At 36.8% G+C, this 17280-nt stretch overlaps 3 protein-coding genes and 2 long non-coding RNA genes across 5 annotated transcripts in view; 1 reads left to right on the top strand and 4 right to left on the bottom strand.

Annotated features, from left to right (window-relative positions):
• LOC109148054 overlaps positions 1-17280 on the bottom strand; it is an 18308-nt gene continuing 1028 nt past the window's right edge. Inside the window, exons 2-3 of the long non-coding RNA XR_002048755.1 lie at positions 9935-9936; positions 1-241 (exon numbers count right to left, since the gene is read on the bottom strand). This is a non-coding gene — a long non-coding RNA (uncharacterized LOC109148054). The remainder of the gene's footprint in view (positions 242-9934; positions 9937-17280) is intronic.
• Positions 461-6421, bottom strand: LOC109148053. The gene is made up of 3 exons (XR_002048754.1): positions 6407-6421; positions 4517-4520; positions 461-584 (listed from the first exon to the last, which is right to left on the bottom strand). It is a non-coding gene; the product is annotated as an uncharacterized LOC109148053 (long non-coding RNA).
• On the bottom strand, positions 590-2959 carry LOC109148052 (inorganic pyrophosphatase 3). Its single transcript, XM_019295804.1, has 4 exons — positions 2678-2959; positions 1830-1951; positions 1519-1717; positions 590-1158 (listed from the first exon to the last, which is right to left on the bottom strand). The coding sequence occupies exons 1-4, from the start codon at positions 2816-2818 to the stop codon at positions 886-888; spliced, it is 735 nt and encodes a 244-aa protein (XP_019151349.1). The 5' UTR covers positions 2819-2959; the 3' UTR covers positions 590-885.
• Positions 12396-15784, bottom strand: LOC109148046. The gene is made up of 5 exons (XM_019295783.1): positions 14930-15784; positions 14508-14560; positions 14043-14209; positions 13808-13959; positions 12396-13079 (listed from the first exon to the last, which is right to left on the bottom strand). The coding sequence occupies exons 1-5, from the start codon at positions 15732-15734 to the stop codon at positions 12625-12627; spliced, it is 1632 nt and encodes a 543-aa protein (XP_019151328.1). The 5' UTR covers positions 15735-15784; the 3' UTR covers positions 12396-12624.
• Positions 16015-17280, top strand: part of LOC109148051 — a 2717-nt gene continuing 1451 nt past the window's right edge. Inside the window, exons 1-3 of the mRNA XM_019295803.1 lie at positions 16015-16312; positions 16776-16886; positions 17129-17197. Of these exons, the coding sequence (XP_019151348.1) occupies positions 16103-16312; positions 16776-16886; positions 17129-17197 (390 nt within the window). The 5' untranslated portion in view covers positions 16015-16102. The remainder of the gene's footprint in view (positions 16313-16775; positions 16887-17128; positions 17198-17280) is intronic.

The raw sequence follows: 17280 nt of genomic DNA on the forward strand, positions 1-17280 counted from the left end.
GTCGGTGAAGACCGAACGCTTAATATGCTCGCCTCGCCTAAGTGTAGAATACAACCCAAAACTCCACAAAACATACATGGGCAGAACCTACACACTAAGGCGAGTTGACCGGTGTAATTTTCAGTCGGAGAGGTCGCCGGAATCTGCCTCACGCGCCGGCGCGTGGAGGCGCGTGGTGGCTCTGATGGCGGCGCGGTTCAAGCTCCGGCGTCGTCCTCCTGTTCCGAGCAAAACCTACTCCCTCACTCTGGCATGTTATCAATATATACTAGACTTCTCACCACCTTAGGAAAAACTATTCATCTTCTCAAGACAACTTTAAGTAAATAGGGTTGTGAAAAGGCTGCCCAAGACAAGATATTTTCAATATACAATAAATACTAGACTTTTCACTACTCTAGGAAAAACTATTCATCTACTTGAAGTAAATATGCCAGCAAAAAGGCTGCCCAAGACAAGATATTTTCAATATATATATATACTTTTTATTTATTTAATACTCATCGCCTAGGCGGTCGCCTAGTCGACTAGTCGACTAGGCAGTCGGTGGCATCTCGCCTAGAAAGTCCGCCTTGATAACCTTGCTGGCGGTAGTTTAAACATCAAACTGTATAGGTAAACAAAATATGTCCTTAGAATTAACAATGTACAATACTACAATGTTTTAATAAGGAAAAATAAAAATAATAGCAATAATTAGCGTGCACTTTCTATGTCCTCTCTCTGACCCATTCATTTCCAAACTTTATTAGCAGGTTAAAAGCCATACACCATATTTTGTATAAATGTATACTGGGTTCAGAATTTGTAAAGATTATTAACCTTTTCATTTGTCAGCTACTCTTTTTTTTTTTTTTTTTTTTCTCAGTCCACTGGTACTGAGGATTAGATATTGTTTTCCTTGGAGATTTTGTGGATAAGCTGGAGTAGGATCATTTCTAGTTCTTCACCATTGCTCCATTCATGAACTTCAGCTTTGATAAGCCCTGGGTTGTTAAATATACACTCCCATAAAGGAAATCCCTTTCTCGGCATGATATGATCACGGCTGTCAAGCTTCAAGGTGGGGCAGTAATCGCCTCTGCCATCTCCAAGATAAATGAATCTTGCATACGCTTTCTCTGGAATAGAATCTCGGATATGCTTCATTACAAGACCCTGGAATCAGAAACCTAACAATTTTACAAGTCATAATGACAAAAACTGAGAGCATCAGCATCACTAATGGAGTAATGATATGCTCAATTATCAGCAGTGGTCAGGAAATTGGAATGAATGCAACAATTCAATCCTTCAGATGCAGTATCAGCTTTCAATGCAAAACAAAAAGTTTGTGTACAAATATCCACTTGTTCACTATAAATCCAACGAAAAAAACTCAATCTTTATCAAGAAATTCTCAAAGTTAAGATCATTACATGCATCCAAATGCTTTTGAAAGAAAAATGTCAAAGATCATATGATGATACGAATGGAAAAATATAAAACAGGAAACTGAAATGAACACAAATAGAATACCTTGCACAAGTTGGGAGGGCAGAGATTACAACTGTGCGGTGATGCCAAATCATGGTAAGGAAAAATCCGCAGCCTACCTTCTCCATCTATGGTAGTCGGGTTACTTATAATGTCTGAGAAACAATCATATAATCCATGATGCTTCAATATAGTAGCAATGTAATATTGATTTGCATCACTAACTACTTTTAAGTCACATCTGAAACAACCGCTCACTGTCAGCCCAGGAAACAGCAAAAGCTATCAACAACAATTCACATAAAAAAAAAACATTAGACAACAAAGATGACTGCTGAGATAAACATATATACCCAAGTGCATGAGCTGACTTAATGGCTGAAATGGTTTGTGGATGCAATGGGACATGCTTCAAACACTCAGCTATATCTTCAACAGTCTTCCCCTGTGAATGTATTTCCTCCACCATTCTATCCTGGATAGAAGTAGCTCCATGTCATGAGTCCAAAAGAAATCAGAGCAGTATGTAAACATAATTTTTTATGGGAACAAGTGTCAAATAGGCCACTGAACTTATTGTTTTTGTGCAATTAGATCACCGAACGTAAAAAGTGTGCAATCAAATCATCAAACAACCAACATATATGCAATTGAGACATTTTTATGATTTCTTTTAATGCAATTTAAGTTGAAAACATTTCAATCTTTCATCCCAACTAGTATGACAGAAAAAATTGCTATTCTTAGTACATGCCAGTAAGTAATATGATCAGATTCCACCAGGAAAAATTGAAAAAATGTTCTAATTGTACATATTTTTACTTGTTTAATTACACACTTAATGGAAGAAGCATAAGTTTAATGGTCTATTTGGCACTTTTTCCTTTTTATATAATACTCCGTATAACAACTTTTTATTATTATTAGCAAAGCCTTAATATAAGTTTCCATATGAACACCAGAAAAAAAATGCATTTCAGACTAGAAAACAAAAGTCAAATTCAAGCATAACAATACTCTACTCCGTAAGATATACTTTCAACAAATAATCTTTCCCTTCAATTATGGTTTTTTTTTTTCGTTAAAGAGAAATCGAAACTTAAATGTTTGCTCCAAAGATCATAACTTTCTAGCAATGGATCAAACCGTAAGCAAAAATACTGCTGCAAAACATTGAAGCATTAACTAAAGAAGCACTAACCATTAGAGAGGTCCAAGGTAATGTGAGGCGGAGCTGATTGAACAATTGGGTGAGACCCATATGCTCAATGACCCATCTATCGGAGTCGTCGTTGATTAGCGTCCGATCGAAGTCGAATATTACGACGATTTTGACTGCCATTGCTCTCCAGACTAAAATGAAGACTAACTGTGTTGTGTAACGATCGAAAAGGCAGAAGGCCGACGATGAATCCTGAAAGCTTCAAGCTCCTCTCAAGTCTTGTCTCACCAATACACATAAGAGAGTAAGAGTTAAAGCTTCACTGATTGATTGATTGATTCCTCTTATACAGTGAAGCAATTTTGTAAATTTTTAATCGGAGAACCGAATCTTTAGAGTATTATTAAAGTGAGTTTTTTGCACTTTTGGTCCCACGACTATAGTGGCACTATCAGAATTGATCCACGACTTTCAGGCCTTGCAATTTTAGTCCATGACTATTGTTTTTTTTGTAAAAATGGTCCTTCCGACCATTTTTCCGTCAGAATGTCACCGGAGGAAAAATTCTCCATTTTTAACAGGGGTAAAATTGACATTTGACTTGTCTCCAAAAAATAAAAAAATAAATAAATTGGCGTTTGACTCTTGCGAGACTTACGACTCCTCTTATTCACCAGTCACGAACCCTACCTGTGAAGTAGAGAAAAACACTGATTTGCAGTGCGATAGGTTGAGATTAACAAAACTACTACTGTTGAAACCATTGCTAATCTCTTGCATGTACTGTAGAGCTCTCTCCATTTGATTCATTCTGTCAATTTCGTTTTCTGAAGAACTTGGTGTCTGTGTTGTTCATTTGGTCAAAGTGGATGGATATAAGACTGTTTATAAAAGGAACAGTAACAAGAAAGCGATTCGTTGGATTCAAAGAAGAGAGATGTTGCGATTTTCACGTACATATGGTTCCATCTTGTTTACTAAAAGGGGATGGCACCAACACACCAGAAGGATGCTGGGATCTTGACCCTGCTGCTACTCCAGATGAACTTCTCCATGGAGTAGATAACATATAGCATGAAAGATCTGCACTTTTACAGTTTACTGGGCTTTAAGATGATATGAAGAATTCCTTGTACTATTGAATTGCAGCAGGTTTACATACATGTTCAGAATTGGTGATTTTGATGTTTGAAATATGATTTTCTGACTGCATATTCAGTCTTCACCTTCTTAAGTAGAAATGATCATTACTTTTTCTTAATTATTATATCTTCTTTTTTATAAACATTTGAATGAATTGATGTGAGGATTTGGAAGCAAAAATGTTATGGTGTAGGTCTGTTTTTCAATTATGTGTAATGGAATATATTTTGCTATTGAATGAAATGGTTTGCTGCTAATCTGATATATTCTACTGTATATGGTATGCAACATTATCTTCTGCATGTTGTCCTTGTTGTGATGTTTTAGATTACCCACAATCAATTCTCTGTTGTGTTTTTGAAACAAAAAATAAGCCATTCATATTAATCAACCAAAATGTCCAGACCAACAATACAAGAAATAAATATGGGAATGCAATCAGTGTAGACCACCCTGCCCATCATAGGATATTCTAGTGCCTTCCTAGCAATGTCATGCCCAAAAATAAGCCATTCATATTAATCACCCAAAATGTCCAGACCAGCAATACAAGAAATAAATATGGGAATTCTCTGTTGTGTTATGCTCATCAATAGCCAAAAATCCATCAACCATAGACAAAGAAACCATAAATAGTCTGTTATATTAACCATAATCAATGTTTACAATTTTAAGACAACAAAACTGCATTGGCAGTATAACAACAGTTTTGGCATCATAATTTGACAAAATAACATGCCTAAATTTTGGCATTACCAAAAAAACCATTACCATTACAGTTTTGGCATTATCAAAAAAACCATAAACCATTACATCAGTCAATTTTACTTGGAACTAGATTTGGTAGAACACTTTCTCTTAACTGGAAGTTTCACTCTAAAATTAGTTTTGTTCTTGGCTTTAATTAGTGGGGCTTGAACTTGGGCTTGAAGTGTTTCTACATGTGCTTGAACTGGTGGGGCTTGATCTGAATCTCCTTGGGGTTGAACTGAATCTGATTGGGATTCTTCTGCTTGGGCTTGTTCTTGCATTCGCAGTATAAGATCATCCAAATTGAATGAACTTAAAGCAATATCAAAATCATATTCTTCTTGTGTTAAAACATCACGGGCTCCCATTGCCTGAAACCATAAACCATAAAACATAGACATTAAACTATAAACCATAGACAATAAACCATAAACCATAAACCACTGCTTACCATTGGAGCTGGAATGTAAACATTAGGCTCAGTGGTGTTTTCAACAATTGGCTCTGAAGTGTTCTCAACAGTTGGTTGTGTTCTGTTATGAACTTGTGGTTGCTTTTTCCTCAATAATCTTAACTTTCTCCACAATCCTAGGGCAAATACTGCCAGTCCACTTACTCACTTTTTCCCTATTGGCAAATAGCTTGGTCATTAGCTGCTTTCTGATTAATTCAAGGCACAAAATTATAGGTTGTTTACGTGCATCAATAATTACAGCATTAAAACTTTCACAAATATTGTTCACCAACATATCACAATGAGAAACACTTGTGAAATGTGACCTACTCCATTCTGTTGGACTCTTATTAGATAGCCAAACATATGCATCCTCATCCAATTGTCTAAGTTTTCCAAGTGCAGTTGTATATTTGGGCACAGTTGTTGCTTTGGCACAGTCCCATAGTGCATCCTTCAATGCTTTTCCTAGAAATCCCGCAACCTTCATATTCCCATGGAGGTGCCTAACACAAAATCGGTGCTCAACTCTGGGTAAAACCACTTCAAATGCTTCTATTAAACCCTTTTGTTTATCTGACATGAAGGTAAAGTCATGTTCATTCCCCTCACTGATTTCTAAGTCTTTTTTTAAGAATTCTAAAAACCACACCCAAGACTGTTTTGTTTCACCCTCAACAATGGCATATGCAACAGGGAAGATTGAGTCATTAGCATCAAGTCCAACTGCAGTCAGAATTACCCCCCCAATTCCAGACTTCAAATGAGTTCCATCCACTCCCAAGATTGGCCTACAAAATTTGAAACCCTGCCTATATCCATCCCAACACATGTACAGTCTAAGGAATCTGTTTCCCCCACAAATTTCAACATTGTCACTGAGTTTCACCTCACAGATTGTCATAGGATTAGTCCTGATAATTTCTTCGCGGTAACTCCAAATCTTTTTGAAATTATCATCTAGATTACCCCTAATTTGAATTTTAGCTTTCTTCATTGCTCTATAAGCTTGATGTGTACTAATATGAAACTTTTCATCTTTACACACCTTTTGCCTAAATTTTTCCATTTTCCAGTCATCATGATGTGCAATCTCCTTACTCCACCTCTTTGCAACTACAGTTGACGTTGCTCTTGAATTCTCAGAAGTCCAACAACATCCATCATGTTTATCTGTCAATCTAAGGATGCTCCAATTCAAAGAATTCTGTTGCTTTCTTAGAGTTACTGTCCAAGGACAACTACTATGCCTACATTTAACAACTAGTCTGACTTTGTCATTCTTAACAATTTTTACATCTTTTCCATTATTAAAGGCATAATTGGTCACAGCTTCCTTAAACTCTTCTTTGCTAGAAAAAGTCAATCCTAGGATAAAATGAGGCTCTTTCATATCAGTAGCTGCCCTAAAAACAGGCCACTTACCACCCTCTACATCACTATCTGAGTCTTTTAATGATGCATCATCAGATAGATTAGGTTCGTCGAAATTTCTCTCCCAACTATTCACACCAACTGGTTCACTAGAAATACCTTCTACCCCACCAAACTCAACTGTAGAATCCACATTCTGATCAAATTCAAAGTCATCAATATTTGATATGTTACCATCTATTTCATACTCACTATTAGTATCATCACTTTCTACATCACCGTCACTACCATTATCACCTAAATTATAAAAACAATAATCAAATTGTTAGAATAAGAAATGAATAATTAGCTGCAATTGCTGCAATTATGCACAACAAAACACAAAAACAATATGTTCACTTGTAATCAAATTCACTAGGCAATTTTAAATATTTATCACAATTTTTTAGGACAATGTCTGTGGGTACTGAAATAACATATGGTAACTCAATAGTGCCAGATTTAGATTTAAGCCATTTGTTCCAGTTTTCCAACTCCAAGATCTATTGCCTAATTTAAGCCATTTGTTCTAGTTTTCCAACTCCAAGGTCTGTTGACACTGGAGTGTGGTCCCCATTCACAGAACACATGCCACATGTTACAAGTAAACATTATAAATTGATTACTGGTCCCCAGAACACATGGTCCCCATCTATAATACTCCAGGTTTGCAATACACTTAATATAAAAGCATATTCTGCACTTTTCGTACTAGGCAAAAAGTATATAATGCACTGTAAACTAGTATAGACATATCAACAAAAATTCATGGCAATAACATCATACAAACACCCACAAATATAGACACAAATATTTTACAAACTAAAAGTTTGGACATTGAAAACTTACCAGATTGCAGCGAATCACTCCTCAACCTACGCGAAATCATTCTTGAATTTTTCGCACTGGAGAATCAAGCCACGAAATCCAAGCGTCTCTGCCGCCTCCTCCGGAGGTCTTCGACTGCTGTTGTATGGGTAAAGCCAAGGTCAAGGTATTTGTGACTGTTGCAGGTAGGGTTCGGGAAATTGGGGGGGGGGGGGGGGGTTATTTTGTTTGTTGTTTTGGTGAATAAGATAGAGGAGTAGTAATATTTTTAAGTCAAACGCTTAATTTATTTATTTTTTGGAGACAAGTCAAATGTCAATTTTACCCCTGTTAAAAATGGATAATTTTTCCTCCGGTGACATTTTGACGGAAAAGTGGTCGGAAGGACCATTTTTACAAAAAAAACAATAGTCGTGGACTAAAATTGCAAGGCCTGAAAGTCGTGGATTTATTCTGATAGTGCCACTATAGTCGTGGGACCAAAAGTGCAAAAAAACTCTTATTAAAGTAAATGGTGACTATTGATGTAGTATTTCTTTTAGTTCATGACTTTCAATTTGATTAAAATATATATCTAAATTTTTATTTTTGATCACAAATAATCTCTCGTTAATTTTTCTGTTAAGAAAATGTTAAATTTAAAAATATTATCGTCAAATTAAAGATAAAAAATAAAATAATTAACAATGGAAGAAGAATTGCTATGCTCCGATCATACCCCTTCGAATTTGGGACCATCCATATCTCTCCTTACAATTACGGAGCGTTTTGTTGGAAAGAAGGAATTAGGAAAGAAAGAAATTGTAATTCGGTGAAAAAAAAAAAGGTGGAATAAAATAGAAATTCAAATTACGTTGTTTGATAGGAAGAAATAGAATTATTGGAATTGAGAAGGAAATGAATGTTATAGAGACTAAAATACCCTTGTGTAATAATAATAGTAATAACAACCAAGGGTAGTAATGTCATTTCATATGTCTTTCCTTTCTCAAATTCATTGAATTGCAATTCATAGGGATACCCCATAAATTGCAATTTAACAAAAAGAGGGAATTGAAATTATGTGGAATTGCAATTCCCTCCAACCAAACAATGTAATTGACGCATTCACTGAATTACAATTCAACTACAGCTAAATTACAGTGAACCAAACGCCCTGTAACTGCATAACGTTTGTACAAGTTCGATCATTATCATTATCGATACCAGATAACGTATAACCATGATTGTTAACTATTTTATTTTTTATTTTTAATTTGACGATAATACTCTTAAATTGAACACTTACTTAACAGAAAAACTAACGGAGGACTATTTGTGGTCAAAAATAAAAGTTGAAGTATGTGTTTTGGTCGAATTGAAAGTCGATGACTAAAATGAGTACTACCCCAATAATCAGAGGACCATTTAAACATAGTGTTAATTGTGACAAGAAAATAAAAATCAATGATATAATATGAAAAAATTTTAAAAATAAGACTAAATATAACATATAACAATAACATAATAGTCGATGATTAAAAGTGAAATTTTCTTTAATGAACTAATTTGCATGTTAACATAGTTTTGTTTTGTTGTTTTTTTTGTTTTTTTTTTTGTTTTTTTTTGTTTTTGTTTTTGTTTTTGTTTTTTTTTGTTTTTTTTTTTGTTTTTTTTTTTTATCTACTCCAAAATGGTTCTAAGTTTAACTTTTTGTGAATACTTGTTTGAGCCGGTCAACTTAATGTGAACAACTTAAATTGATTAATTTTATTGTGAGCTATGTGTCTTTATTGACTAAGGTTACAAGACGAACTTCACTTGAAGTGCAATTTCTGATAATGATTGTGGGCTTTTGAAAGAAAAATTGTGTCTTTTTATGGTTAAATCAACTCAAATGTTTTACTTTTCTTTAGTTGTACCTGTACAACAATCATTTATACCCCTATAAATACCATGCAAACACATAGGTCCTATTTGGTAAAAAATTGGTCTATAGGTCAATTTGGCTTATTTGACCACTATTAATTGTTTGATTTAATTAAAATATCAATATAAATGTTTGGTTAATTAGCTTTTTGCAACTCCAAAATGCTAAAATTCAAAAAATTACTCAAACAACTTTTTCAATTAACTTTTTGAGAAAAGAAATTATACCAAACAGCTAATTTACCAAATATTTTTCTACAATCAACTAATGTTATCAACTATTTATACCATTTAATTAACACAATCAGCTAACAACTAACAGCTATCAGCTAACAGTCATTTTACCAAACAGGGCCATAGAAAACAAGCAATCCTCGTTACTTGTAAGCGAAGCTCCCGTAATAAAGGAACTATACAGGTGACCTCGGCACATACATCGGCCAACCCTTTGTATTCGGCTTCAGTGGACGATCGGGCTACTGTTCGCTGCTTCCTTGAAACCCATGAGACCAGGTTAGACCCCAAAAACACAGCATAACCACTAGTGGACTTCCGGTCAACCGGACAGCCGGCCCAGTCCGAATCCGAGTAAGCATGTATATCAGATGATACGGAAGGTGAAATGCGGAGACCGTAGTCAAGGGTGCCCTTAATATAGCGAAGCACACGTTTTAGCAGCCCCCAATGCTCCTCTGTGTGTGTATGCATGAACTGGCATAAACGGTTGACGGCATAGGACTGGCCGATGATGGTGAGATACTGCAAGGTCCTCGACCAAGTGTTGCGCACGACCCAGGTACTCCTCCGTGGAACTGTCACCTTGACGCAACGTTTGAATCTGCCCAAGCAGATTAAGGCTCCGTACCTCCGTCGACGATCCGAGAGCTGTCTCTGCCGCCATCCACACGCCACGTGAGGTCGCCTGGCCGAGAGCAAGGTACATGACTTCCTCCGAGAGGGAGGAAATCAGCAACGAGAGGATGGAGGCGTCTTGCTGCACCCACATGCCATACGCCGGATTTTCAGTGGAGGAGGCGGCATCGTTTGGATTGTCGCCGGTAGAAATTTCCAGTTGGGGATGGACATGGCCGCGTACCATCTACAAAGCCGAGGAGTCCTTGGCCTCGTAGGAATGGTATAACCTGCGTTCGCCAATATAAGTAATTCCGGTGCGTTAATTTGAGCGACACAAAATGATGTGCACTCGTGAGGGTATTGTAATCGGCGTTTGGGGAGGAAATGGTGGTGGCCGTGAGGGTGCGCTCGGAACTGCCGTTCGACATAGTCGACGTGAAGAGAGAGAAGGGTGGGAGGGGGATTATGACTGGCTCACTGATACCAGATGAGAGTGAAAGCGATTGATTATTGAATAACTGAATCAAGAATACAAATATACTCTCAAGAGAGACCTAACTAATAGGCTAAAGACTAGGACATTTATTCTATGCTACACATTATACAATAGAACATATAACATAATTAATAACATAGTCTAACAGTGTTCAACACTCTGTTTCTTCCTTTCCTTCCTTTCGTCGTCTGTTTCTCCTCTATAAATTTGGGCGAGGTAAAACATGATTACCTTTCTCCTAAATAACTGAGACATTAATTAGCACATATTTGTATCTTATTATGTGGTATGGATTGTGGTGTTCAAATGGCTTTGTTCAAGCTCTTGCTCTGTATGTCCCATTGCTTTTGACTCAAAATCAAATACCCGTTCCTTGATATGGAATAAATATTTATCTTAAGAACGTATATAAATATATACGCCTTTTAGTTTTTCCTATTTTTGGTTTATTTCGTAACTGAAGAGTGTGCTTTTTCTTCTAATCTGTTTATGTTAATGTTAACAAAGAACAAAATGATTAGTCCAAAAGATGTGCCAACAATTCAGTAAAGGGATTAATCACCGTGTCACACTGTGAAAATCTTGGGTATACAAAAAAAAAAAAAAAAAAAAGACTAGCACTAGCAAGAATGTGGAGGTGCCGGAGCCGGATATAGATGAGAGATACTGTGAGCAACGTAGCAAAACATTTCTCCACAGCCATAGTGAGTGGCAGGTGCACAGAAAAGGTATTTTTTTCCCTTAAAAAAATTCTATTATTTTTAGTTTTTTTTAATGATTATTTCATTAATATTCTTAAACATAAATTTCTGGTATATGGCTTTGTGGAACTGCCTCAATTGTATTATGCCGGTAGTCATGGGATGGACATCATGGGTTAAAAGTCATACCCCATATTTTGCATAAATGTATACTGGGTTCAGAATTTGTAAAGATTATTAACCTTTTCATTTGTCAGCTATGTTAATTGGGGAGACAAGGAAAAGCATCTGATGGGCCGACCGTTCTCTCTGTCCCTCATGTCTGTTTCTTAATTGCCTCTTAGCGGTTGACAATCTCTGTTAATAAAGGCGCACTCAGATAAAGCTTTCCTTCTACCTTTGATGGTTAAAGCTTTGGTTTTCTGCTTGGCTAAGTTATATGTAGTTACGTACTCTTACTCTTTATGCTTGCAGGTAGTTCCTATCCCATCAGCCATTGCATCTTCTGTTCAAACATTATGCTTGTTTGTGAAGACTATTCTAATGTTATCATTGCTTGAATTCAAGCAAATAATTGCTCAATATTACTCGTGCGATGTGCGTGTAATACATGAATAATTTTTTTTTTTTTTTTTTATATACTTTCTGAAATGTTTGGTGGAGTGGAAAGCAAGATATTAGACTAGGATAAATTATTTTGTCTTCTCCAAGATCTTATAGTAATTATAGGAAGATCTTCAACAGTCATGCATTCCTCTTAAATGAATGCAACAATTCAATCCTTGAGATGTAGTACAGATTAGCTTTCTATGCAAAACAAAAAGTTTTTGTACAAATATCCACTTGTTTACAATGAATCCAACGAAAACAAAAACCGTAAGCAAAAATAGTGCTGCAAAACATAGAAGCGTTGACTAAAGAAACACTAACCATTAGAGAGGTTCAAGGTAATGTGACGCGGAGCTGGTTGAACAATTGGGTGAGACCCATATGCGCAATGACCCATCTATCGGAGTCGTCGGTCGTTGATTTCCGATCGAAGTCGAATATTACGACAATTTTGACTGCCATTGCTCAAAAGACACATTAACATGCATCATGGTTCACACATTGCACTGTGAACCCAGTCTGGTATGAAGATTGTACGTGCTTGAAGAAAGAGAAAGTCCATCATAAATTATCTTGCTACGTCGCACGAAGATCCCGTAATAAAGGTAACATTTCTTAATTTCGAAAATGGTTTAGGTCCGAAGAGAACTTTTTTTGGGGTACATATGAAGAACATGAATTTAAAATGCGTTTATGCTACTAGACTATAATGTCTTAGACAATATAAGCCTAAGATTTGAGCAGCCTATATAATTGCTACAACCTCAAACAAACAAACAAACAAAAAGGTTGGCTTTGAAAAACACCAGCTTCACTCTGCTCCCTATCATCAATCATCATCAGAGGATGGGTTCTCGACCTCACTCCCACTCTCTGAATCGTCTTTCTGTAGGATCGTAGACTCACCACCCGATAATTGGGAGTCGTTGTAGAGGTTGTGCTTCACAAACTTCACTTTCTTCCTCTCCGCTTCTCTCCCTTTCCGCTTTTTCTGTTTGGGTTCTGCGCTCTGCATTGTGTGGGCAGCAGCAACAAAGGCGGCACTCATGGATTCCTTCATCTCTTCATCATCCTCATTCTCGTTATCCTCTTCATCGCTCTCATCTTCTTCTCCCTTGTTATCGATGTAAAAGAGAAGATCTTCATCCGATTTTTTACTGCTACTCTTGCGAACAGGTTGCTTCGTGTCTTCATTAGCATTATCTATCACAAGTTTGGCACAGATTTTTGACATATTGTCATCGAAAATTCTTGTCCCGTGGCTTTCTATATCAAGGATCCACCCTGGATATGTGAGAAAACAGACATTTTATTAACACTATATATGTTTATTAAACTAGTAGAATAACGAGTCTGCCAAAACTAGGGGCGTTACGTACTGCACTAACACTCATCAATTCAAATAATAAACGCAAAATCTATATTCTTAAGGGAAAATGGTGAAATAGGCCCGCGGACTTTAGCTGAAAAGTCAATTAGCCCCATCAACTTTTTAAAAGTGCAATTACACCCATCAACAATTCATTTTGATGCAATGAAGTCCAAAAATCGGTAAATGACCTGCTAGGGAACCGGCCATCCGGCAAAAATTTCAGTCAAAAAAGTGATCGGCGATCGGCGAACCGTTGCCGATCACGGAGAAGGAGACCAAGGTCACCTTCTCAACTGGAGAAGGCAACCCAGATCTGGGTCGCCTTCTCCTTCTCCGTGACCGGTGACCGTTCACTGGTCACTTTTTTGCCTGAAATTTTCGCAGGAAGGTGGCCGAATCCCTAATGACCTGTGATAGCATGTCATTTACCTGTTTTTGGGCTTCATTGCATCAAAATGAATTGTTGATTACAAATTTATGTAAGTTATTTTACTTATTGTCATCCACATTATATCATTGTGCACCACACAGGATACAATCTAGTATAGTAAGTAACATCTTTGTATATTTTGTAAGGTAGCAATCTTGGATTGAGCTTATACTCAACTAGAAACAACGATTATGCATCAGAAATACTTACTCAACAGTGCAGCTGGGGATGCACCGTTGGGTTCATTAGCGTTGCCCTCCTTGTCTATCTCATTTCTGACCAATTTAATTATTTGAGAAGGTAAACTCGAAGCAGAAAAGGCGCTGGAATACGAGACCGCTTTCTTATGGTTCCCTCGTTTCCTGCAGCCAGCCAAGCAACGAGAAAATTCAGCAATGTGCATTATGCAAAAAAATTTAGAGACGAGAAATCTGAATATTCATACCTATACAACTGTATCGCTTCAGTGGTGACGATCAATCTTGCCATGGAAATACCTCGAACGAACATGTCTGGTAGCTCTGTCATTCGCTTAGGCTCAAGGAAAGAATAATCCACTAATATCAAGGCATCAAATAAAAGCTCCCTAAGAAACATCTCGCCCTCGGCAGTCTGTTTGAGACAAAATATATTGAGTTAAAGATCAAAAGTCCTTGGAATTTTATTTTAAGAGAAGTAAACTTGGGTCGTCTTCTTCCAAAATATCTTTAAATTCCCATGACTAACTAGCAACTTTTACAGGTGGATTAAGAGACAACAAACTGAACTATCATAATGGCAATACTCAACTAGGAAAACAAAATAAGAGACATCAGTACATAGAATTTCTGCATTTAAAATAAAAAGTTGAAAAGCTGATTCATTTGAAGGAGAGAAGTAGAAAAACATGGAATTGAAAAGAACATCTGACCAGTAGGGAGGCCGTTGGTAAAGATGGCTCCAGCAGCATCATTAGAAGCGTCCCTGAACACGTGTGTAAAAGAACTTAAAGTTCATCTTACAACCAGCATAAAATGTAGTGCTAGATCACATCAACTTACAAACACAAAATTTATGAAAATGTGACTGATAAGTGAATGAATTGTTCTTGTGTAGCTTACAGCAAAATAGTGCATAATGAGATTTCACGGGGGGCGTAAATCTTGCTGACTCACACAATTAGATGATTACCATTTCCAATCAAATAAACCAAACTACATGAATTGAATAAGTTTATCTAGCATTCTAACATAAACGGCTGGCACTTATTCCGAATTTCAACAAATATTCAGCCACAAGGAAAAGATCCAAATGTGTAAATGAACTATAAACAATACGAATATCAATACTAACCATAAAAGAAGGGATTCTGAAGCCTGCTAATAGAACACACAATCCAGGACCTCATCTCACTCTGCAACTTCTTTTTCGAACCACCTTCATTAAATTCGAAGCACAACTTAAACAAAAACGCTTCTGCAATCACAAAACCAGCCAACTCATTCAGTTCTAGCTCTCCACCACTAATCCTTCCAACAGCTTGATGGCTCAAAAGCGGAAAAAATTCTCTCAAACTAGCATTCCCATCTCCCTTCCCCTTATCCCCAATCCAAACATCAACTAAATCCCCTACCGGCTTAATAAGACCCTCCATATCATCAAAGTTACTGCCCAGCCCCTCACAGCATACATTAACATACCCAAGAATTGAACCAACCAAATCCTTAACCTCTTCTACCAGTTTCTTCTTCTTTTTCGGTTTCATCTCAAGAGCCTTGAAATCAACCATAAACCGAAACAACTCATACATAACTGGCGCAATCAACACAATGTTTTTCCATGAATTAAATGAAGCGGAACGAGCAACAATAAGCTGAAACAAATCTTTTATGGACGCAAACCAATTCGAAGGCCGACCATTTTCCGTTGAACAAGAACTCCGAAAAGCTAAACCCGAATAAAACCAGATTGTTTCTAGAGGGGGGTTGGGTTTAGACAGCAGTAATTCTCGAAAGTTTGAGCTCAAAGATGAAAACTTTTCGGAATTGGGATCCCAGGGAGTGTCCAAAACTTCTTGGATTAATCTGTTTAGCGCAGTTTGATAATTTTCTCCAAGAAAGCAGTCAAATTCGTGGCATTCGATCAGTGTTGAAGCCATGGTTGCTCCAGAGTTAGAACTCCGGGATGAGGCTAAATCCCTAGGGTTTTAGAAGATCCTCTAGTGTTTCAGCTGAGCTGTCTACGCAATTCTGTATGTGCTACGTGGTAGTTTCTTATTGGTAGATAAAGTGGGGTCCGTGGCACGTGGATCAAGCCTGGCCAATCAGACACTGCAAAACACGCACGTAGAAATAGAAGCAATAGAACCTTCGGAACGACGTCGAATTGGCACAGTTTTTTCCACCAGATGCTTCATAGTAGAACATGAACACTGATCAGTATAAACGGTGATTCGTTTCTAATTGAGATCTCCGAAATTTCGGTAGAGAGAGAGAGAAAGAGAGAGAAAAGTTTTATTAGACAAAAATGCTTAAATTCAATAATTTGGTATTGTTAGTATTCTTGTCTCTGGTAGTGCTATCATCATGGCTACCAATTTCACAGTGTGCAAAGAAGCCAGTTGGCGTGGCAAGAAAAGAAGACATTCCATATATTAAATGCCAGGTCTGTGAGAAGCTGGCATATCAGCTATACCACCAAGTTCAGAGCAAACAAGCTGAGATCTCACCCAAGAAGGTAACTTTCGTATCTGGGTCTCCATCCTTTTGCTCATGGTTTACTCCCCAATATATTAACCATGGCTAAAAGGGGCTTTTTCATATTCAATTGGACATCTCAAGATATAGGTTGGGTTTTTTCCCTAATGAAAAATTGATTTTTTTTTTTTAAAAAAAAAAAAATGATAATATGCTGTATCATTAGTTCTGCTTTCTATAATGTAATTCTAGTTGCTATATGTTTAGCAAAGGCTTTATTTAATCCAATTATCAGAGTACATAGTCACAGTGCATGATCATAAGCTTTACCAGACAGGGCCAGTGTGTATTTTGTTTTATATTGGTTTGGTTTGTTTAGGGACTATGGTTCTAGGAAGATGTTTTCTTGAAGGATAAGGATTGGTGCATTTGTTTAGTTACTTGTCTTTCCCCTGGGTATGTAATGCAATGTATGATGATTAGGATAAAATGATTGGTTGCAGATCTCAGAGTATCAGATAATAGAGATTTCAGAGAATCTTTGTAATCTAAAGAAGCAGGAAGCTGATTGGATTCTCAAAATTGATATTGTAGAACAAGGGGATAAATTGGAGGTAAGGTTCATGTTTGGCTTTCCTTTCTAATCCTGTTGATTTTGGTGTATGAAAATTGTAGTTCTTCTGGTTTCTGTTCAAATCTTTTGTGTTCTCCATTCATTAAGGAAAATTCAGATTGATTGCAAATTGGTTCCTTAGAGGTAGAATTGGTACTGTACTACTGTCGGGTGCAGGGAGTCATTTTGTTAAGTACAATGTAATTCTTTACAAGTTATTTGTTTTCAATTTTATTTGTTCAGCTTGTGGAACAAGATGCAGAAGGACAATGCAATTCAGAATGCAAAACTATTGAAAAAGCTTGTCAAGAGGTAGATTTCTCGCCAATTTCTGTTCTTTGGTCTTATTTTGTTCAAAGTAAGAAATAAGTCCAGATAATTGTATAAATATGTGC

This window comes from Ipomoea nil, unplaced genomic scaffold (assembly GCF_001879475.1).
Source record: "Ipomoea nil cultivar Tokyo-kokei standard unplaced genomic scaffold, Asagao_1.1 scaffold2036, whole genome shotgun sequence".
NCBI classification, from domain to species: domain Eukaryota; kingdom Viridiplantae; phylum Streptophyta; class Magnoliopsida; order Solanales; family Convolvulaceae; genus Ipomoea; species Ipomoea nil.